This window comes from Gigantopelta aegis, chromosome 4 (genome assembly GCF_016097555.1).
Source record: "Gigantopelta aegis isolate Gae_Host chromosome 4, Gae_host_genome, whole genome shotgun sequence".
Lineage (NCBI taxonomy): Eukaryota > Metazoa > Mollusca > Gastropoda > Neomphalida > Peltospiridae > Gigantopelta > Gigantopelta aegis.
Window position 1 is genome coordinate 24319380 of NC_054702.1, and position 25913 is coordinate 24345292.

Below are 25913 nucleotides of genomic sequence, written 5' to 3' on the forward strand. Positions count from 1 at the left end.
AATGCTTAAACACCTGTTTATGTTTTACACATGTGTAACTACATACATTTACAATGCTTAAACATCTACGTCTTAAGAAAAACAGGCTTCGTAAATTTGGCCCATTATTTTTGAAAAATTGTGATTAAAATTTGTATTCTGGGAAAGCAGTGATTAAAATGATTGTTATCTTGAAACACAGGGGTTAACTATTTATGTTAAAATGATTGTTATCCAGGAAAATTAGTGGTTAAAATATGTTAACCTGTGAAGTAAACAGACCTTAATCTTAATCTCAAATTCCATGGTTTTCTATGTTAAATTACAAAAGCTGAAAACTATACGATATCCAAACAGGTATTCTGAGAGTACTGCTAAACCAATACATGTCCTCTACCGGGCCCCACAAATGTTCACATCTCCTAAGTTCAAGGGCCATAACTATGTGTAATGTGGATAAATTCCATTTTTAACAGTTATGTCCCTTGAATAAATTCCATTCAAAGTCAAACTTGATCTGGCTTTAACTCTGGTCCAAAATGGGTAAACCGTATAAAAATCTAACCTGATCTGTAACAGTACATGATAAAGCTATCTACAGACTTTTAGCTAAATATCTTGTAGCATTGCAAATAACCCCAACAACATCCAAACAACTAGATGTTGGACAAACAGACGGACAGAAGGATGGAGATGAAACCTATAGAAGGAAGGAAATGTTCTATTTAACGACGCACCACTCAACACATTTTACTTATGGTTATATGGTGTCGGACATATGGTTACGGACGGGACAGATATTGAGCTACTCTTTTCGATTAGAAGCAAGGGATCTTTTATATGCACCATCCCATAGACAGGATAGCACATACCACGACCGTTGATGTACCAGTCGTGGTGCACTGGCTGGAGCGAGAAATAACTTAATGGGATCAATCCTAATGGAACCTATAGTCCCCTCTGGTTGGACTAATAAAGATGATTAAATCAAGTCTACTTTGTGAAAACTTTCTTATACCAAAAACAATTTTAATCTTTTTTATTTTTGAAACCTTGAAAGCCAACATCCCTAACAGACCTCACTTATCTGCTGTGTACTCCAGCCATTCTTACGACAATCCAAGAAAGAGACCTATTTCTTACCTTGCTTTTGACATCTCTCAGCTTGGGCAGAATCTCGAGTCCAAACCCATCAGCTTGACCTCTTGTTCTGCTACCTGAAAACATAACCAGTTGTAAACAATCAAACAACAAATCTGCTACCTGAAAACATAACTGATTGTAAACAATCCACCACAAACAAATTTGCTACTTACAAACATAACCGATTGTAAACAATCCACCACATACAAATTTGCTACTTATAAACATAACCGGTTATAAACAATCCACCACACACAAATTTGCTACTTACAAACATAAGCGGTTATAAACAATCAACCACACACAAATTTGCTACTTACAAACATAACCGGTTATAAACAATCAACCACACACAAATTTGCTACTTACAAACATAACAGGTTGTAAACACTTCACCACATAACAAATCTGTACATTCTAAAAGTACAGCGTCATTCTTCAAAGCAGCTGGACTGAATTGTATACATTTACTTAGAAAATCCACCAAAAGTTAAATCTAATGAAGAGACAATATCAGACCTACCTCCATTCATGTAATTGCCCAGTGTCAGAATGAGACCAAGTATCATTTTCACACCATTACCCGAAGTGAGTACCTGAAACATTTCAAAATGTTGGAATAAGAATTTTAAAAAACCCACACATTCAAACACATCCTGGGATTTATCCAGCCATTCTGTGGGTCCGAACCTAGGTCCCTTCCCAAAAGGAGACTAGCACTGAAAATTCCCAATTTCTATGTTAAAAATTCCCAATATATACATTTAATTATGTCTATTGTGATAAATTAATTCAACAGTGGTGTACTGCATCATTCGGTGGCCTGAAAAAATATCCCAAATATGATTTACCAATCCCATCAGACACAGGACCCTAGCAAAAGATCCAGAATAAGTACCTGACACATTAAATTGCATTTATACTTTAATGCTTAAAAATATCATGTTAAAATAATTTTCTTCCAAAATAATTTCCCCAGAGTGCCAGATTAGACAGGTGTCACTGAACTAGACTCTGCTTTGTGCCAGTTTACACAGAAATCTGGATTACACAGGTGCCAGTTTGAACAAAGTTCATTGCATTTATGCCTGCTGCAGACTTAAATGTGTTTACATCCATCTCACATAGAAATGTATTGTCATTACTGAAGACAAATTATTGTAAAGACCAACAAAAATGATGTTTGAATATTTCAATCTACATTATCTGTACTGTTTGCAATTATGAGAATTTTTCTTCAGTCGTAGATTTATATTTGTGTGTAAAACTATGTTTACGTGTTTTGTGAACTTCGTCGCTATCTATGACATAATTAATTCCCTAAATAACAACTCACCTTACATGTCATTTTTATATTATTCAGTTTAGATTTAATTGCAGACATATTTTCCTGGAAGGTGGATTGGAATATGAAACAAAATATTCTGTCCTCATAGTCAGGTATTTCACTCAAGTCATATAAAAATCTGAAACAGCAAAAAGTAACATTTATTATTTTTGAGACATTTCAAATTAAGTTTTTATTGCCTGTAAGACAATAATCCAATAAAATAATAAAGGTTTTGAAAGTGCATTTTAAGTTTTGATTTCTATGAAATTCGAATTGTCGAACTCTGCAAACACTAGGATGACCAGAAACATCAAATTTGCTAGAATTGATAATTTAAGCTAGAAGTTGTAAACAATCATTCGGCTTGAACAGGATAAAGCCGATATCCTACATCATTAACTAGTTATTATTTTTATCGTGCAGACCATAAATATTAAGGGGAAAAGCTATTATTTCTGTTATTTCCGCTACATTGTATCTAGAGGTCATATGAGCCATTTTGTAATGCAGCTATGCGTGTGACGTCACATGGTATGTTTATGACTTTGCTTTAATTGGTCATTGTAATCAGAGAATAGAAACAGTGGTTGCAGGATAAAATATTTTACACTGTCTTATAAACTAGGGTCAGTAGCTTTAACTGAACTCACTGTTCTGGCTTGTCGAGCAATCCATCGGAATGTTTGGACAAGTAGCTGTTAATCTTCTTCAGTTCATCTTTCGTTGGTCTCTGAGAATGACATTTAGAATAAATAATTAAATTTTCTTTGTGTCTATACACTTGTGAAAAAAATGCTGTGCACACTTTTATACACCCTCTACACGGAGTCATACAGTGTGCACGTTTTTTCAGTTCATACTTGCACAAGCCAAAAAATTATTGTGGTCAATTCTTAAATGAAGGAAAATATAAACAGAAAATAAATGAATAAAATGATTATTTAATGACACCTCAGCATGAAAAACACATTGGCTATTGGGCGACATATAAAGGTAAATGATGATCAATATACATTTATACAAAAGATTCACATTCATGAAAGACCAAAAAACAATGCATACCAAAACTAAAATCTCAAAAAAGACAATAAAATTTCAATACAAATGAAGGAAGGAAATGTTTTATTTAACAACGTATTCAACACATTTTATTTACGGTTACATGGCGTCAGATATATGGTTAACCCTTATCCTGCCGCATTCTTTTTGTGAAATTTAAAGAATTTTCACCTGTTCTACATTTCTAGTAATTTTATTAAAATTTATGGGCATTTTAACATGAAATTACACCCATATATACTATAATGATCCACCTACGTAATGATAGCATTATGTAGATGGTTATTTTATTTATGTTACCATGGCAAGAGCTGCAAATTTCAATATACAATTTTTTCATTAATAATTAAGAAAACATGAATAAAACACTACTATTTTTCTTTTAATTTAAGTGTATGCTGTGATTTATTAAGCATAGTGATTGATTTAAAGAAAAAATTAAGCAGACTGCCATTTTTTTTTTTTTTTCGAATAATAGGGTGCAATACACATACTGTCATCAACGCTTTTTTGTAAATTATGAACATAATGTCCAACATTAACTATTATACATTTTTAGTAATATTATTAAAATCAGTTGACATTTCAGCATGAAAATTACACACATATATACTAAGAATATCCATCTACGTAACGCTAACATTTTATAGTCAGTTATATTATTTATGTTACCATGGCAACAACTGCAAATTTCAATATACCATATTTCATTAATAATTATGAAAACTTTAATTAAAAAAACTAATATTTTCTTTTAATTTAAGTCTATGCTGTGATTATTAAACCATACTGTTTTGATGTAAAGAAAAAATTAAGTTGACAACCGCGTTTGTTCTGAAAAATAGGGTCAGATGCGCATTCGGCTATCAACACATTTTTGTAAATTATGAACATAATTTCCAACATTAACTATTATACATTTCTGGTAATATTATTAAAATCAGTTGACATTTCAGCATGAAATTACACATATATATACTAAGAATATCCACCTACGTAACGCTAACATTTTATAGTCAGTTATATTATTTATGTTACCATGGCAACACCTGCAAATTTCAATATGCCATATTTTCATTAATAATTATGAAAACTTTAATTAAAAACTTTTTTTTTTTTAAATTTTAAGTCTATGCTGTGATTTATTAACCATACTGCTTGATGTAAAGAAAAAATTAAGTCGACAACCGCGGTTTGTCTGAAAAATAGGGTCAGATGCGCATTCGGCTATCATCGCATGTTTGTAAATTATGAACATAATTTCCAACATTAACTATTATACATTTCTGGTAATATTATTAAAATCAGTTGACATTTCAGCATGAAATTACACATATATACTCTTCAAAAGAAGAAACGCAAAACCACATTGTCGTAACATTTGGAGAATTGATTTAATTATTGAATGGTGAGTCCGATAATTACCAAATGTTGCAGGATTGTTCACAATTCACTCTAGTCCATTGTGAGTAAGTGATAGGACACACCACCAAGGTCAAGGTCATCTGGAGTCAATACCGGGTGTGGCCTCCGCGTGTGTTGACAACTGCCTGCCCATTGAAGCAACCAGAGTACGGATGACGTCCCGGGGGATGGTGGCCCACTCGGCCTGCAAGGCTGCTGCCAGCTCGGGCAGGGTCTGGGGCTGTGGTTGTCGCTGTCGGAGGCGTCGGTCAAACTCGTCCCATAGATGATCAATTGGGTTCAAATCCGGTGATGTCGATGGCCAAGGAAGGACATTAATGTTGTTGTTCTGTAGGAAAGCCGTTGTGAGACGTGCTGTGTGAGGCCTGGCGTTGTCATGTTGGAAAACACTGCGTTGGCGTTGGCCATAACTGGAACGATGTGTGGCCGGAGGATCTGGTCAATGTAGCCCTGTGCATTCAGGTTGCCCTGCACGTGGACCAGGTCAGTTCTGCCAGTGTGTGAGATGGCTGCCCACACCATGACACTACCCCCGCCGAAATCTGTCCACTTCCTGCACGCAGTTTGCCGCATAACGATCACCATGACGCCTATACACGCGACATCTTCCATCATGACGTCGGAGCAGAAATCGGGACTCGTCACTGAAAAACCACACCTGTCTCCATCGCAGTTGAGGCCATTGTCGATGAATCTGGCACCACTGCAGTCGGAGTCGACGGTGTTGTGGTGTTAAGATGACACCTCGAACTGGACGTCTGGCACGAATTCCTACCTCACGTAGGCGGTTCCGTACGGTCTGGTCGGATATCCTGCGCAAACTTGGTATTGCTGCGGCTGTGGAGGTGGCCAGTAGTCAATCGTTCCCGAAGGTGTCGTACCCGGATGTAGCGGTCCTGCCCGGGGGGTAGTGACCCGTGGTCGACCGGATCTAGGGAGGGTCACGTGTTGATCCATGTTGCTGGTAACGGTCCCACAGTCTGGAGATGGTGCTTGGGGACACATGGAATGCCCTGGCAACGGCCGTTCTGGATTCGCCTGCGTCTAGTTGGCCGATGGCATTGTTTCTCTGCGGTTCACTGAGACGTGGCATGTCCTGGATTGTCAACTGTCGGCCAGATACAGAGGCCAGGCAAGCGAACACCCTGCACTTTTATACTGTCGGTGTTCATGTTGCACGTGCAGACAACGCACGTGCAGTGGTGACATGGTTTGCACGTGGCTGCGTTTTTGCGAATATTCACATTTTGGAACTTTATTGTACAGTAGCTGCGTTTTATCGAATGTAACCGTGGGAATGTGTTTGGGACATGCAATGACCTTATATTCACAAAGCATGAACCGGTAGGAAACATAAAATCGGAGTTATAACCCATTTGTACCCTTTTGCGTTTCTTTTTTTGAAGAGTATATATACTAAGAATATCCATCTACGTAACGCTAACATTTTATAGTCAGTTATTTATGTTACCATGGCAACAACTGCAAATTTCAATATACCGTATATCTTGGCCTATAAGTCGAATTTTTTTCACGCAAAAATTATTTTATAACTTGGGGGGTCGACTTATAAGAGGGTAAACAAATTTCACCAAAAAATATTACTGTTTTGGGGATTATTTTACAAGTTTTATTGTTGAAGTATGCCATGTATTTATACTCAAATATGTTAATTTGACACATTTATTTTTTATAACCTATTTTTTTGGGCATTAGAACGGTTTTGGTTATGCGAAAAGCTTCAAAAGGCGTACGATCTCACTCACATGCCAAGACAACAGTCCACTTAGTTAAATTAACAGTCATAACTAATAGTAAAAATGTAAACAATACTAACTACCTGTTGCCTGAGTTTATTTTGAAATCTGGTCACTGGCATTAATGGTTGTTCAAACAATGTTTTGGTGGTGATTAACTTCATGAATATTACTAAGCTTTCCCTTAAAATAGACCCATATTCACAAAAAATCGTAAGTCTAGTTTTACACGTAAACGTAAATCTACGACTGAAGAGCTATTCACGAAACATCGTAAACGTAAGTTACATGTAAAGTTGCACGTAAATATAAGAGTGCCTCCGGTGACAACTAACGCTGCAGTTCACTTATCTAGAGCAATAGGGACACACATCATTTGGTACAAAAACCAGTGTACTTTCCAGAGTTATCCTCCTTACATGTATTAATATGGCGGCAAAACGTGATACTTTCAGTTTTATCGTAGTGATCTGTTGTCAGTGTTTATAAATAAAGTTGTTGGTGTGCACAAAACCATCTGTACAGTACTATACAGTAACAGTCAAACAGCTTTCACTCTCTACTAAGGGAATATTTCGTTTTGATGCTATGTAATAATGATAGTTTGATTGGAATAGTCTGATCATATTGCGATGTACAAAACGTGAAAACCGAAGTTTGTAAAATAATTTTCTTTTGTTCAAATATTATTGTTCTCATGTGCTGAAAATAAGAAATATTTCAATATTTATAAGTAGTTTTTCATGGGTCGACTTATAAACGGGTCAATAAAAAAATAAGTTTTCAGGGCTTGAAATTAGGGACTCGACTTATAGCCGAGATCGACTTACAGGCGAAGATATACGGTACCATATTTTCATTAATAATTATGAAAACTTTAATTAAAAACTTAAAATTTTTCTTTTAATTTAAGTCTATGCTGTGATTTATTAACCATTCTGCTTGATGTAAAGAAAAAATTAAGTTGACAACCGCGTTTGTTCTGAAAAATAGGGTCAGATGCGCATTCGGCTATCGACACATTTTTGTAAATTATGAACATAATTTCCAACATTAACTATTATACATTTCTGGTAATATTATTAAAATCAGTTGACATTTCAGCATGAAATTATACCATATATACTAAGAATATCCACCTACATAACACTAACATTTTATAGTCAGTTATATTATTTATGTTACCATGGCAACAGCTGCAACTTTCAATATACCATTTTATTAATAATTATAAAAACTTTAATTTAAAATTAATATTTTGCTTTTAATTTAAGTCTATGGTGTGATCTATTAACCATACTACTCGATTTAGAAAAAGAATTAAGTAGACAGCCAATTTTGTTTTTGAATAATAGGGTCAAATGCACATACTACTATCAACACATTTTTGTAACTTGTGGAAACTGTGTCCAACATTACCTAGACACTAAAAATATGTATACTATCTCTATTACTTTATATAGCTTTCTCAAATGACACAAGATTTTAAAAAAGGTATATGCCCTTTCACTTCCTGTCATTTTCAAATGAACATTATTAATTCTATTACCATGGTAACCAATGCAAAAAGAGGAACCATTTCCCATATGAAATGTTTTAAATGAATTTATTTGAATACAAATCACTGTATAATGATGTAATAATAAGCTCCCACTGTTTACAAGAGAAGTGTGAAAATTATGAATTATGTTACCAAGGTAACCAATGCATAACAGAAAACAAATTTCAAAAAAATATCATTTTCAAGAACTGAGAAAAAACAACAATGTATAGTGACATAATTGTACTATGCCTGTAGAAAAGATATATGAAGCTTATTAATTCTGTTACCATGGTAACCAGTTCAAAACTATATGTTACCATGGTACCCAGATTGAAACTGTTACCAATGCAAACTATGTTACCATGGTAAGGTGTGTAAAACTGGAAACTATTTGCTGTGTGCATACAACTTTTGGGTCATAAGGTCAAAAGTAAAGGACACCAGTAATCAATAATTTGAGGGTACTTGAAAACTCCAGATCATAACTGCCGCTACTAGGTGGCTATGGGTTTTGGAATCTTTTGAAATTGGACACTGCATTTCATGTACAAACTTTAAGCAGCAGCTATCTTACTATAATCGTTCTAAAAATTATTAAAGAGTATCATTCCCAAGCTTTTAGGGTACATAATTTTACCCTTCATACCCTCTGGCAGAAACCTTGAACACTGATATTAGAATAATAGAAATAGTAAAAAGTATTTTATGCATTTCAGTAATTTACTGTCACACAAGATACTTGCAATAGTGCTTCACACGGTCACAATTGTAAAAAACAAGAAGTAAAATGTCCAAGAAACAAACATCAACATGTGAGCCCTAATTAAATATGTACCGTATACATAATGTGTATCAAGTGTTGAACACTTATGCATGATACAAAATAGATCTAAATGGTCACCTGAGTAAATTGCTGACCACAACTACCAAACATATGGAGTGTGGGGCACCCATTTTCCTTGGGGGATTAAAATGACCAAATTTATGGTTTTGGGTTTTCCAAATAAATTTGGTCTAGTATTTCTGAAGACATAATAGTTTAAATGCATTTGTCTATATGATAGATGGTTTAATGAATTTGTGTCCTACCTGAGGGGAGGGGGGACAGGGGACACAACATTAACGAAATTCGCAATTTTTTTTTTTTTATGGTATTTCTGGACACGACAATTGGCTTAATTTCCTCCTATCTGTGCCCCACCCTTAGGAGAGGGGTAGAATGACCAAATTCACAAGGAAATGGGTCACGGATATGCAATTTCTATATAACTATTGTGAACTCCATCCTCACCAAGGGGACATTCACAAGTTATATACACTGGTCATCTATTTGCCTTTATATATTATTTGAATACTATCCAGGTATAGCATTTCGGGCAAATGAGCTGGCCTAAAACCTTTTCACGATGTATTTCCATCATTTTACTCTGACACAATATTAGTTGTAATCCATGTAAAAATATGTAGTGATTCATTTGCAACCCTATATATATATATATATATACCGGGTATATATAGCTGTTCAGGGCTGTAACTAGGATTTAAACAATGAACCAATGAGCATGGAAGGTGCAAGACACCATTTTGCAGTCATTTCTGGGAGGTTACATACTTAAAACATCAGTATCAATAAACTATTTTTCTATTATTTTAACAACACCCCCCCTCCCCCAATGCATTCCTCCCACGCCAGGGACGGGACGCAGCCCAGTGGTAAAGCGCAGTTGGTTTGGGATTGATTCCCATCGGTGGGCTCACTGGGCTATTTCTCGTTCCAGCCAGTGCTCCATGACTGGTATATCAAAGACCATGGTATGTACTATCCTGTCTTTGGGATGGTGTATATAAAAGATGCCTTGCTACTAATGGAAAATTTTTGGGGGTTTTCTCTCTAAGACTACTAGTATGTCAAAATTACCAAATGTTTGACATCCAATAGCCGATGATTAATAAATCAGTGTGCTCTAGTGGTGTAAAAAATAAAACACATACACCATTGCCTCTAGCCGTTAGCAGAGGCCCTGCTGTTTGGCAGTAAAGCTAATATGAATAATTGGTGTTATCCAGATTCATGGATTTTCGTTCAACTCTGGCAGAAATCTGCCTGCAACCCCAACAAAAATGAGAGCCCATACGCTTAGGCCTATGCCCAGGGCCGTAGCTAGGATTTTTTGTTTGGCGGCGAGGGGGCAACTGAGTAGTTAATAGTCTAAAACTCCTAAAACGGTTAAGAAGAGAATTTTCTATAATGGCCTACACAACAGTATCCGCCCTGCTAAATTACGTGGAATGTTTTTCTTTTTAATTATTTAAAAAACAAAAACAGTTATCACCATATTTTTAAAATAAAAAACGTGATTACTTACTCTGAATCTATTGCAAACCATTATCCTACTGTAATTTTCATATTTTATATAGGTCCATATAGTTACCGCACGATTTTTTTTGGGTGTTGCATAACACGAAAAAAGGACCGTGTCGATGTTCTAAAAAACGGCCGATAACTGTTTCAAGGAAAACAAAATTGGACCTCGCGGCGAAGGTGTGTATAGGCCTACCCCCGACCCATCCACACCAATTGGTACCGTACAGGCATGATGTACTAATCATAAGCGTACGAGATCCCATTTTGTTTTGTAGGGGTGGGAGAGGGAGAAAGGCAGGCTAATTTGTGCCCAAATTAAACGAACATACCACCAACTAAAAAACAACATTTATTAGTTTTAGCGTTACTGCCAACCAGCTATATATAATATAGGGTTTCAAACGAAGCACTACACACTAGTATTGTGAGAGAAATGTTGGAACTACTAGTACATGATGAAAAGGTTTCAGGCCAGCTCAATTTGCCCGAATGTCTCTGTCGTATTCGCCCGAAATTTAGATTTTGGTACTAATAAATTTATCAAAATACAATAGATCCATCACAACTACAGTTTACCTCATGATGATTAATTTATCTCTATAACATTTGCAGATGTGTGCAGGGAATGGGTCGCCTGCCCCCCCCCCCCCCCCCACCCCCTTTCCAGTCCCTGCTTGAGCAGATTAAAAAACCAAAACCAAATTCAATACATATCCCCTATAAACTTCGCTCTCCAGACGCCCCTACCTAAAATCCCAGCATACATGCCTGATTTTTTTAAAATTGTCATCCACCATACAAACATAATTACAAAACATTCACTGCTTGTATACGCTAACTTATTCATAAAAAGCCATGTACGGCGCCTCCCCCCTCCCCACACACACACACTCGTTTGATCCGCGACTGGTACAGTATAGTACATGCTTTAATCTATTTCAATAATAAAACAAAAAACTGGTGGTGCCACATAATTATGTGTGACACAGAACGAGAATGTTTTGTGATTGGTTATTGAAAATAATGTAGGTCAAGGTATTCCCCAGACTAGTTCAGAAGATATTCTTAACCTATCGTTTGTAATTCATTTAAAAAAAATGAAAACAAATATATATCCACTCAGTAGTGATTAATACCAATGTGAATGTAATATGTCATGTTGAAAAGGAAAAAGGAAAAACTGGCAGAAAAACAACACACAACACAACGAACACCGAGCACATGTAGGTATTCGATCATATAGTCGACATAACTGTTCAAGCAGACATACATGTAGCTAGTTAGAATATCGTCTGCTGTAGTATAAGTAACCACGTTGTAATTATTAATGAAAACAGTTAGCAGCACATGCAAACAATGTATACTACTGCTTTCAAATTGTATGGTGGGAAATGTGCTGTCACATGACCTGTTGTTTATAAATAGAAATAGGGAAATGGCGCTTTTCGATGACTGTTTATGCCGTCGGATTACAACTATTTGATTGTGTTTGTACCTTTTTTTAGGCATTAAAAGTGATACTTGTTCTATTTTAATGCAACTGTGATAATGTAGTTCATATATAATGGTATATTATGACAATTTTGTAGAGATAAAAGAAACCGCTACCAAAAAACAAGAAACCATAACAAACAATAGCACGTGCCATTTGACAGGTATACACGTCAACGGCAGGATAAGGGTTAAGGACCACAAAGATATTGAGAGAGGAAACCCGCTGTCGCCACTTCATGAGCTACTCTTTTCGATTAGCAGCAAGGGATCTTTCATATGCACCATCCCACAGACAGAATAGCATATACCACGACCTTTGTTACCAGTTGTGGAGCACAGGCTGGAATGAGAAATAGCCCAATGGGACCACTGATGGGGATCAATCCTAGACTGACCACGCATCAAGCAAATGCTTTACTATTGGGCTAGGTCCCGCCCCTTAATACAAATGTAAGAAGTTGGTTGCTTACTGCAAATATGTTTGTACTGATAGAATGGTATGGTGGTTTCTAAAGTAAGTGCTTAACTAAGGTTGATACTGGATTATTCACTACGTTAAAGCTGTTAATAGATATTGCCACAAAAACAACACTGTATACTGTCAAAGTATTGATGACATTATATTCTTGCCAATAACTTTCAAAAAATCTGTGGTAACCATTTATTTCTTGTTTGATATGGCAATTAACAGAAATGAAGCCTGAAGGATAGCAGACTTAATAGTGAAATTTGTATTTTATTATGAACTTACATTTTCATATATTGCTTTTATCTTTTCTTGTTCCAGAACCGAAGTATCCAGATTAAGTATTGCTGAAAATGTAGAAAAAAGTAATTAATAATTTGTTTACTCCCCAACCTGTTTTGTTCAAGTAACAATTATTAAATGTCACTAAAGGTTTGTACAGACTGGATGAGTTGTGCGTGTAGATACGACTGCTGCATTTGATGGTCTACAGTTTGTGTTTTCGGCATATACACCATATACAATTATTTCATTGCGCTGATCGCTGATCCTATGCGTTTTGTTGTACAATGAAAATGTACTAAAATGTGTTGTAAAATGAAAATGTACTAAAATGTGTTGTAAAATGAAAATGTACTAAAATGTGTTGTAAAATGAAAATGTACTAAAATGTGTTGTCCAATGAAAATGTACTAAAATGTGTTGCTGTACAATGAACATGTAAAAATATGTTGTTACACAATGAACATGTACTAAAATATATTGTTGTACAAGGAAGGAAGGAAATGGATTATTTAACGACGCACTCAACACATTTTATTTATGGTTATATGGTGTCGGACATATGGTTAAGGACCACACAGATATTGAGAGAGGAAACCCGCTGTCGCCACTTGATGGGCTACTCTTTTTGATTAGCTGCAAGGGATCTTTTATATACACCATCCCATAGAAAGGATAGCACATACCACAGCCTTTGATGTACCAGTCATGGTGCACTGGCTGGAGCGAGAAATAGCCCAAACCGACCATGAATCAAGAGAGCACTTTACCACTGGACTACGTCTCGCCCCGTTGTTGTACAATGTAAATGAACTAAAAAGAAATTGATAGAAATATTTATATACTCACTGAAGGTAGGTCATGATATTTAAAAACTCACTGGTTTATTAAACTGATACTTGTATTTGTGTTTTGCAATAGTTAACTGCATTACAGCAAGTTGACATAAGATTGCAACTTTAAAAATATGAAAAGAAACTCACCTTTTTCTATGTCAGCCATGTCAAGACGAAGACTGGAAACCATAATACCAACAGCTTGAGATCTTTTGGCATCTATCAGTTTAGCACCCTGCAGTGAAATGGGGAAATAAAATCTTTACAAGAGCAACAAGTCTTTACTAATCAAGTCCCAATAATCGAAATAGGATATCAACAAATTAACTACAAAGACTGAGTCACAAATAAAACCGTAAAACTGAATTTTTCTTCACCCAACATTAAAAACCGATCTAAATACATACATGAAGAACTGATCATGCCAATAAAAATATTAAATATGACATGAACAAACTTATCCTAAAAACTGTGTTACACTGAAATTTTAAACAGAAATATTATTTACTTAGAATTCAAAACCCATAATGACAATTTCATTTGATTTAAAATTTATAAAGTTACCCACAAATAAATCCATGATACACCCTTTATATTTTTTTGTTATAAGACAGGGCTAGCTCTGGCACTCACCAAATTCACCAATTGCAAATTTTAAAAACTACTGGCGAATATTATTTTCATTTGGCAAAATAATTTCCAGTGTTAATTAATATTTTGTTACGAAATAACTGAATTTCTTTAAAAAAAAATTAAGTTTCATGATAAATTGGCGAAATTTTCTGCTGATCCAGAGTTAGCCCTGTAAAAAACCACCAGCCTTGGTGGTGGGTTGATTGCACTATTATGGCTGGAAGGTATCTGCTTCCTATACGGTGAGGTGCAGAAAGGAAACGAAAGGAATAGTTTTGATGACACCTCAGCACATTTTAAACGATGGCTATTTGGTATCTAACATATGATCACTCCGACACTTGATAAAGAGAGAGAGGAAACCAGGGCCCGTGCTTATAAAACTTTTAGAGTCCAAACTCAATCTCAAATGATGTCACACGCATGCAGTTTGTATGGCGTTGTCATGACGTTACCGTCTCAGACTCGATTAGTCTCAAGTTTAGAGTCTAAAAGTTTTATGAGCACCAGGACAGGGCCAAGTTCAACCAAGCTGAGAAGAAAAACATCTGCTTGATTGAAACATATTTTATTGCTGTTTAAAGAACAAATGGATGAGGCACAAGTTATACAACTTCCTAGGCCTTCTCCATCTGCTAGACTGGCTTATGGTACTACAAACTAAACCAAATGTTCATGTCTGGAACCAGTCAAATAGTCTGCAGAACCTTAGCGAAATGTTTGCTGGCTGAAGTTGAGGCTATTTATATCAATAAAACAAGGGATATCTTTATGCACTTTTTCATAGACAGTACATACCATATCCTTTGATGTACCAGTCGTGGGGCACAGGTTGGGACTGGAAAAAAACAGAAGACCCGAGTCCATCAAGGGTAATGATCCTGTAACCATTGGTCTATTGGTCGTGTCTCAAGCGAGTGCTCTACCACTGAGCTACATCACACCCCGACTCAGTGGACAGGTCAAAGGCCACTACATCAACATCTCTCTCACTGACCATTAACCATTAACACACTGGTCACATAGCTAATGTAGCTGAGATGTGTGCCTATGACAGCGTGCTTGAACCTTAATTGGACATAAGCATGTAAAAATAAGTTCAAATTAAAGAAATTAAATGAATGAATAAGAAACCTGTTTAGTTTTGGATTTGAATTTGGTAGCTGCAGTCTTTTTTTTCGTTTCCACAGGAACCTTGGAGAAGAGATCATCAAACTCATCGAGGTTGACCTTCGTCTCCTCAATGTCCTCCCAGAATAGATGCTGGTTCTGAATTCTGCAAAAAGTTAAAATAATTCCATAGAATTAAAATGTCTCACCTGCCATAAAAAGGCCTCAAATTTGGCAAATTAGAGGGAAAAGCCATTTGACTTAGACTGATCGTGTTAGAGTATGATGGACAATAAATAACATGCAAAATAATGTTCATGGCATTGGGGCATATGGCTAGGGCACTGCGGCACTTTGTGGCATGGCCACCAGTAAATTCGAGCCCTGCATAAACTGATCTGATGATTTTATAATTTAACATAAAAATTCATCAAAATGGTAATAAGTACATCTCTATTGGTAACATTAAATTGTCACATACATGTTGTATACTACCAAATCAAATCCCATAGACGACAATAGTAACATATGTAGTTAAAAACTCCTACCTGCAGCATATCAATCGACATAAACGCCACAGATATAAATACTACCACCCCTCACCCTTAAGGTGAATCAGAAAACATTAGGGGTCAAGCTGCTAATTTCTGAAATAACGGGTAGCGTCTATGACTACCCTAGTTCTGCACAAAATTTGAGTACATTTTTTTACAGGTACCCCATACATGCTGCAAGCACAAGACTACATGTACTTGATACAGTGGTACTAGATGAAATAAACTTGCATACATCTTTTGCCCAAATGAAACTAATTTTATTTACAACCAACACGCTCACATTTATCACCAATCATAGGATTGGTGGTGTTCACTTCTCTATCAAAAGTTGGGTGCACCTCAAACTTTGACCTAGCCAGAAGTTATTTGGTTTAGTACTACCTGTAAGCATTTGAGGAAGTTTTGCCATAAAAAAAAAGGAAATACAAATAAACTTGATTTATTCAAGACCCAATGCATGCGACAACGTGCCAGCACTTACTCCTTGTCCTTTGTCTTGATTTCGTGAATGTGGAATCTCTGCCAAAACAGCGGCTTCATCGGAGACTTGGGGCTGATGATGGGCTTACTGGGACCTGCACAACATAAACAGTGAAAACAACATGGAGTGATTCCCCTTTTCATGAATACTTAACACAATACAAAACATTTGATCATTCTAATACATAGCCTTCAGATTAACAATGAGCACTATATTTTTCCTTTAGCAACAAGGCATCTTTTTCAAAGACAGAACAGCACATACCATGGTATTTGATAATTACAGTTGTGGGGCACTGGTTTTAACATTACATAAGACTGCCATCTATCTTGTGGACTGATGACTTTGACAACCTTGTTGTGAAATATATTAGTGTTATTAAAAATCTTTATTTCTTTTTTTCCTTTTCATAATTTACATACACCTAATATTAAATAATTCACTTTTTCTTCATTTATGCCTACAATACTTATGAAACAGGCTTCATCAGCTAAATGTATAATATATAAGAGTTCCAGTAATAATCTATATATAACCACTTTTTAATATACAATGTTTAGCAATTTTTTTTAATGAACAAAGAGGTTTTTTCTTACCAGCATAGCATATGTTACTGACAGAATGGCAGTATTGTATTATATCCATCAATAACTAACTAAAGATTTCACACTATTTCATTCTTATGTCCTTGTGTCAGTAAAAAGGAACTCAGTATATTTTAACCAGTGCCAACATACATGTGTAGTGACTTAAGAGCCTTTGATATAGAGGGGTACGGGTCAAACACTTTCCCATTTCTCCTTCACCAAACCGCACTTCTCCCTAATGTTCCTCCCTTCTCCTTAATGTGTCTAGAGGGAGAAGCCACTTCTCCCTGTTTTTCTAGCCTAGCCTGAACCCTGGTAGTGTTAAAATGTATTTAACATGTAACAAACATGGTTAATACTGTAATACAGTTCACTTGTTATAAAACAGCCAAATACAAAGAGTTACTTCTTCAGCCAATGTGCAATAGGTTGCAACATGCAGAATTGATGTCCTCAAATGACTCAATTTCTCCTCATCCCAACCAGTGCCCCCCTCCATGAGTTGTATATCGAAGGCTGTAGTACAAACTGTCCTGTCTATGGGAAAGTGCATATAAAAGATCCCTTACATGCTTATTTTGCAGGAATAGTCTATGTGGTGGCTGTAGGTTTCTTCTGCCTACTTTTCATGATTACGTTTTATATAAATATATATATATATATATATATATATATATATATATATATATATATATATATATACGTACGTTGCAGATATAGCCACATAACTTGTCTCAGACAGATTTTTGTTTTCAAAGACGATGCTATTATGCTCTAAAACATTTCTAGACCAAGAGTGAAGGAAAGAATGTTTTATTTAATGACCCAATTAACACATTTTAATTACAGTCATACAGTGTCAAACATATGGTTAAGGACCACAGATAATGAGAGAGGAAACCTGCTGCTACCATGAATTGGGCTACTCTTTCCGATTAGCAGCAAGGGGTCTTTTATATGACAGGAAAATACATACTATGGCCTTTGCTACACCAGTTGCTGAAACAAGAAATAGCCCAATTGGCCCACTAATGAGGATCAATCCTCGATCAACCGATAATTAGACAGGTGCTTTAACACTGGGCTATATCCCGCACCTACATCATGTATACCATGAGTGAAAACTCGTTTTTAAAAAAAACAGAACAAAAAAAGAACCCCCCCCCCCCCATGAGTGAAAACTGTTTTAAAAGACAACTAACCTCTTCTTGCCAGTCCTGGAGCTGGAGGAGGAGGTGGCGGTCCTGGTGCTCCAGGGAGGAAAGGTGGAGGGGGAGGTGGTGGTGGTGGAGGAGGAGGGGGAGGAGGTGGAGCTGGAGGAGCAGGAGGACCAGAACTGGGAATATCACGTGAATTCTGACACCCTCCCTTCTGCTCTGGCGACGGAATCAGCTCCAAGGGTGGATGAATTGATGGAAACTGTTCTGGCGAGTACTCGTTCTGACACATGTTCGTACTCGACTCTTTGCCCAGAATCTCAGGGGTGAACGATGACATGGCGTTGTAAGACGCGTGCTGGTTGGTCGGGGTTCCGGTCAGGGCAATGATGCGCTCGCCAGTGTTGCCGTTTGCCGACTGGAAGCCACCGCCGGGAAGAAGAGGCCGACACTCGGATTCGAACCCGGCCTCTACCCCGGCTGCGTTGGCCTGATTGAGGGCGTTCTGGGTGAGTTTGTCGATCCCCGCCAGCATCTGGTACTTGCGCACCTCCTGTTGGAGACGCACGATGCGCTCCGTGCATTCGGAGATTTTTCTCATGTACTCCTGCTGACATTGCTCCAGCTCCTGTTTGTGCTCCTCCTACAGATAATTAAAAAAAGAATTTAAAACATGTTAAGTGTATGCTAAGCTCAAAAGACAGTCTGCAGTCTATTCAATTATAAATGCAATTTATCTGACTTAATAGCTTTATAATGCTTCGTAAAAACATCCTTTGAACTTGTGTACAGAGATATGACATTATATAAAAGTTAAAGTTTGTTTTGTGAATAACTGAATGTTTAATGGCACCCCAGGATGAAAAATACATTGGCTATTGGGTGTCCAACTGTGGTAATTGTTTTGTTTAATGACACCACTAGAGCACATAGGATGTCATTTTGTAATTTTGACATGTAGTCTTAGAGAGGAAACCTGCTATATTTTTCCATTAATTAGTAGCAAGGGATATTTTACATACATCATCCTACAGACCGGATAGCACAAACCACAGCCTTTGATATACAAGTTGTGGTGCACTGGCTGGAATGAGATAAAAGCCCAATGAGTCAATCGACAGGGATTAATCCCAGACTGACAGCACATCAGGCGATCACTTAACCACAGGGCTATATCCCGCTCACCTATGATATTATATATATATAGTAATATACACATAATAAAATTTTATTCTTTTGATCTTTTACTAAATTTTTAGAAATGGACACTTGTATTCTCTTAGTCGTCCACCACAATAATGGGGAATTATATTTACTTTTACTCAGTTGTAAATATATATAATACTATTCAGTGAAATGCATATCAAGTAAACAAGTAAATTTATCAACTTTCTGCCAACCAAAGAATATGATCTGCAAATTTCACTTACTGGTAGTTTCTCACACACAAGCCCCATGATTACAACAGAGTTCACTGTTTAGGTACACGTATGTGCATGGTATTCAACACGGCATATATACTGTAGATACAGACATATATGAGAAAAACTGTTTTTATAATTACAATGGAGGCAAGCTGTTGCATACGTCCATTATGGCTTAGTTACATGTCATACAGATGTGTATCTACATGTATAAAAGCAACGTATATCCTTCACATGACCGTAGGCAGGACAGATGATAAAATAGTCAATATTCATCAACAGGTACATACAGGTAATTGTAACATTATTCAAACTTGTACCAGTACATCAGATATACAATGATGGCAACTGAAACATGTCAGTTTTAGACAGAATCTTTTAGAATTTTGTTATTTTACAGATTTCTCAATTTATTTTTGTCATACAATGTATACATTTACGGCTCAAGTATGCTATCCTGTGCACATATCACTACCACCTGTACCTTCAGATATACATATCTGTCTATAACATCCTTTTTTTAAATTTAACAAAAAGGTGATACATTCCTTTAAAATAATTTTAAATCTGATAAAAAAATATATTTGTAATAGTGTATTATCTCGTCAAGTCTGTACTGCCAGATTATTACCCGAAAGTGTAAAACAAAATTGTAGAATATGGCCAAAAAACCACAGACATTCTGAATGCCCTTGTAAAGTTCTGCCATTAATAAATAGAGATGGAAAATACATATGGTTCAAGGACAAAATATCCTAGGACACCCAGCTAGAACCACGATCAGCTACATACAAACATTAAACAATTATTAAAGAAAAATTCATATTCTGTCCTTAAAACGGCTCAAATTGACTCACCTGAAAACAATACTTCCAAAGTAGTCTCTTGATCATGGTGCACCAAATTGCGAATGATCGAATTGAGAACAAAACTTATTATACACTATTTACACTGATATGACACACCCAATCTACACCATCTGTAGCCACTGACAATTGTTTCTAGCACAATCTGAATACAAACTCATGACAATTACATGTATATACGTAAGCTGCATGACTGAAGAATCTTCCAGTATTAATACTGTTAATGTACTACACTACATACAGAGAAGGAATGGATGGATGGATGGATGGATGGATGGATGGATGGATGAAGGGATGAAGGGATGAAGGGGTGAAGGGATGAAGGGATGAAGGGGTGAAGGGATGAAGGGATGAAGGAATGGATGGATGGATGGATGGATGGATGGATGGATGGAAGGTGGATGGAGGGATGGATAGAGGGAGGGAGGGAGGGAGGGAGGGAGGGAGGGAGGGACTACGGATGAATAACATGTTTTTCCGATTCAAAATTAATAGTGGTGTTGTAAAGAATGCACACATGTTGAAATGAAACAAATAACAGAAGGGAGGGACTAATAACACATTGAGACCAATGGAAAATGACTTGGTACATGTACATTAGACATGGGTGTAAATATCCTGCAACTCTTTACCTTTGACTATTCAAAATGTATATTAATTCAGTGGTAGGGCTTGTGGTGCAATGGATCACATCAATACTTTTTAACTTGACCCACCAGATTATTTCCCATTCCATCCAGTAAGTGAAATCCATGACCAGTATGTGCTAATGTCGTTTTCACTTGACCTACAGTTGGGATAATTACCTTCAGTTTTTCTACATCTTCTTTATATTCAAGTCTAAGCTGGACCATTGCTGCTTGATGTTCTGTAATATACAAAAATAATGTGTCTTTCAGTCTAATGCATGTGTTACATCTATTCAAACTGGTGCAACAAAGAGCATGGACATGTTATAGAACTAAAAAAGAAAACCAAAAAAACGAAAAAAAACAAAAAGGAATATATAGATATGTATTTGTACAAAATAGTATCATTTTTTCCAAATATTTCAATTCGATTAGTTATTTATATATTATAATTACACCCGGGCCCGTGCTTATAAAACTTGAAGTCTAGACTTTAATGTAATACTATTTGAATGGCGTTGCCATGATGTTAAAGTCTGGACTTTATTAAAAGTCTAGACTTTAAGGTTTATAAGCACGGGGCCAGAGCTCAAATTTAAGAATTTGTCTCACACAGCAACTTTTAAAAGAATTGTAATGGGTGAAACGGCCCAACGACGGCAATTTTAAGCCTGCCTATGGCAGTGGTTTTGAAAGTGACTTTTCAGCAAATAAACATCACTGAAAGGTTATTTTGCTGTATGTAGACATATTTCAAATGTGGAAATGTTAAATGCAGATATAATATACACCAGGCTCCATATTCATAAACGTATTTGAGTGAATGTATGATACTTATCTATGTACTTTAAGTATCTATTTAGGTATCACACATTGACTTAAGTATGTTTATGAATACGGAGCCAGGTGTATACATTTTGCCATTGTTGAGGAGCTTTACTAACGGCACTACTGTGCCGTCGGTGATGCTCTCTACCTATTGCAATTTCTGTCACAATGACGGCAATTGCCATTGGTGCCGTCATTAAGTTCAAGCCCTGTTACACCACAGTCTTACTATGCTTTATTCATTACCTATTTTAAAAAAATGCTCTATATTTATCCTAGGTTTTTTACAATAAAGTCAACAAAGAATTCATCACACAGCAAATAACAGTTGGAAGTCACATATAGGAATGGGTTTTGATGATAAATTTGAGAACCATTCGGATGTTTCATGTTTGATGGAAGGAAATGTTTTATTTAACGATGCACTCAACACATTTTATTTACAGTTATATGGTGTCGGGCATATGGTTAATGGCCACACAGATATTGAGGGAGGAAACCCGCTGTCGCCACTTCAAAGACTACTCTTTTGATTAGCAGCAAGGGATCTTTTATATGCACCATCCCATAGACAGGACAGCACATACCACAGCCTTTGATATACCAGTCGTGGTGCACTGGCTGGAGTGAGAAATAGTGCAATGGGCCCACTGACAGGGATCAATCCCAAACTGACTGGGCATCAAGCAAGGGCTTTACCACTAGGCTACGCCTCACCCCCTTTCATGTTTGAATGCATTTTATAAGGAAAATGTTGAGTAAATTTATGTGTTTATTTTATAATAAACATAATTTTTACAATCAGATTGGGAAGTCTGACATCAAAATTGAGAATAAACATCATTAAAATCTTTGAGGAATGGTGCAGAATATCAGTATAAAAATGTAATTAATAAACTTTGAATTTTTTTCCCCCACACAAAATAAACGTTAGCATAATATGTTATATGGTAAAAGCCAGAGCAGATACACATATCTGGATCTGTATGTCGACTGTTTATATGCAATAAAGTTTTATCTTTATCTATTTATCTTTTACCACAACATAGTATGTCACAAGGTACAAGCCAGAGGGTCTGTGTTAACGTACCTAGAGCACGATGATCTATCGTGGTCCACTGTATGGTCTTGACCAATTCAACTTCAATGCACTGGCTCGTCATTGTCACACGTTAATCCCATTACACCTTCCAACATTACCATCTCATTCTCAGTACATCATTAGCCTTGAAGCAACCCCACGCACACACTTAAAGACTCTTCTTATGATAACCCATTGTTACGTACTCCACCACAAGCCAAATATTAAGAAATTTAATCACTTGATATTTTGGCTTTGATCAAGGAAACTTTCCACAATCGAAAAACAGAAATGCCTATGGTTTATTTATCAAATACTCGATACTTTACACAACTGTTGACAGATTCAGTCATTTATAAAGAACACATCCATAGAATCTTTGTTCGCTGAAAAATATTCTTCATGTTTCTGTTCATTTGTTCCCCAAAAATATATGGTTTCCTGTGTTTCATAGTGAAGTTGTTGAAATGTTATTCATCCAAGTATCTGAATGTAATAGTTTTCACCAGGAGTTTGACAACAGAACCAATCCTTCTTACACACACTCACACGAACAATGCATTCGCTATTTTGATATGCAAGCAACATATAATGAATGTACTTACAATGTTGCAAAGTTAATCCAGCAACTTATGCAATCAATACCAATTTCTAACACTCAGTAATTACGTAAATAATCTATATAGACAAATCATGAGCAATTTCTAACACTGTAATTACATAACTAATCTATATAAACAATGTCCTTCCAAGACACATTTTGTACATGTACTTGTATGCCTGTACATGTAATCAATTGGTTTCTAGATAACCATTACACAGTAGCAGCTCAAGAAGTTCCATTTATTCCCGGTATACTACTAAATCAAAACCACTGAATGATCCCCTGTCCACAAGGTTCCAAATGTGACACTATTAAATAAAAAATATTATGAAATCCCAACAGAGTACTGCATTGTCCATTGAGTAAATCCGTCGCAACACGTGCTCATAGAAAACAGGCTCTGAACTGTGCTAGCTGTCTGTTAACAAATAGACAGTCACAGGATGTTCAAGAGTTTACGTCCAAATCAAAATATTTGAAATCCCAACAGTAAATCCTTTGCAACAAGTGCTCAAAAAAACCAGGCTCTGAACAGTGTTAGCTGTCCCTCTATTCACAAATGGCTGTTCACAGGATAGTCAAGTTGACATCCAATTCAAAATATTTTGAAACCTCAGCAGAATACTGTATTATCCATTGAGTAAATCCTTTGGAACAAGTGTTCAAAGAAAACACTCTCTACACAGTGCTATAGCTGTCCCCATACAGCTAGCTGCAAAGTATTAACAAATGGTCGTTCACAGGATGTTCAAGACTTTACATCCAAATCACAATATTATGAAATTGCAGCAGAACACTGTATTAATTATTCATTGAGTAAATCATTTGCAACAAGTGCTCAAAGAAAACAGACTCTGAACAGTGATAGCTGTCCCCCTAAAGCTAGCTGCAAAGTATTAACAAATGGCCGTTCACAGGATGCTCAAGACTTTACATCCAAATCACAATATTATGAAATTGCAGCAGAACACTGTTAAGTAAATCCTTTGCAACAAGTGCTCAAGGAAAACAAACTCGGCACAGTGCTAGCTGTCCAACCTATAGCTAGCTGCCAGCTATTAAAACAAACTGGCTGTCACAGAGTGTTCAAGTTTACTACATTCAAATCAAAATATTTTGAAATCCCAGCAGAATACTGTATTAATTATCCATTGAGTAAATCCTCCACAGCAAGTGCTCAAAGAAAACAAACTCTGCACAGTGCTATAGCTGTCCCCATAGAGCTAGCTGCCAGCTATTAACAAACGGTCGGTCACGGGGTGTTCAAGAGTTTACTACATCCAACTGAGAATTAATGTGCCATGTACCCCCATGTACCTGAAGACTGGAGTAATTAATACACTGTATCCAGTTTCTGAGTCTGTAAACAAGTGTACATTATATTATACACACACACACAATGTGGACCTCCAGCAAGTACCGTACACCACATACTCCAGCCGGGGCTCACTGTATCACTATATTGGCCTGAACAAAACTGCAACATTTCAAAGGTCAACTGGCAAATTACCGTAGCATTTAGCAACATTAATCAGTGTCTGTTAAACAGCACTGCAATAAAGTGGAGGCCATAAAAATTACTTAAAGGAAGAAATAAATGCAAACTGGGAACCAAATCCTTTTGATAAGGGAATGACCAGAGTGTAAACAAGTAAGAGACCTTTACGACTAACATCCCAACAAGCACCTGCATGGTGGTTTGTAACACCAGGAGAACCAATATTTGTTGAAGGTCATCTCTCCACACACTTGACAGTTTGATGTGCACCCGACATCAAGCATCGTAAACCGTGTTCAAGTCAAATTCCACCTCGGAACATTCATAAAGATTCCATTAAATGTTATCCATGGACATAAATATGAACTATAATATAAGAACACAGACAAGAATATCTGGAAACACTAAAACTTAAAAAGTAAAAATGGATCATTCAATAACCCTGTTTCAAACTATAGTACACTGACTATAGACTACTTTGAAACCATAAAACTTTAAAAGAAAATTTTTGATAATTACCCAGTTTCAAACTATAGTTGGTACACTGACTATAGACTACCATAAAATCGTAAAACTTTAAAAGTAAAAATGGATAATAACCCTGTTTCAAACTATAGTCGGTACACTGACTATAGACTACCATGAAACCATAAAACTTTCAAAGTGAAAACTGATAATATCCAGGTTTCGCCACACAATGAACACAAAATATTCCATTAACTGACATGTATCAAGACACTGATAATAAACGTATATAATATATCCAAGTAGATGAACAT

The 25913-nt window shown here is 36.3% G+C and overlaps 1 protein-coding gene across 1 annotated transcript in view; it reads right to left on the minus strand.

The window, feature by feature from the left end:
* LOC121370251 (protein cappuccino-like) overlaps positions 1-25913 on the minus strand; it is a 65955-nt gene that overhangs the window by 14220 nt on the left and 25822 nt on the right. The window contains exons 6-15 of the mRNA XM_041495376.1: positions 21301-21362; positions 18250-18847; positions 16461-16554; positions 15447-15588; positions 13827-13914; positions 12847-12908; positions 3103-3182; positions 2459-2588; positions 1646-1718; positions 1123-1196 (exon numbers count right to left, since the gene is read on the minus strand). Of these exons, the coding sequence (XP_041351310.1) occupies positions 1123-1196; positions 1646-1718; positions 2459-2588; positions 3103-3182; positions 12847-12908; positions 13827-13914; positions 15447-15588; positions 16461-16554; positions 18250-18847; positions 21301-21362 (1403 nt within the window). The remainder of the gene's footprint in view (positions 1-1122; positions 1197-1645; positions 1719-2458; positions 2589-3102; positions 3183-12846; positions 12909-13826; positions 13915-15446; positions 15589-16460; positions 16555-18249; positions 18848-21300; positions 21363-25913) is intronic.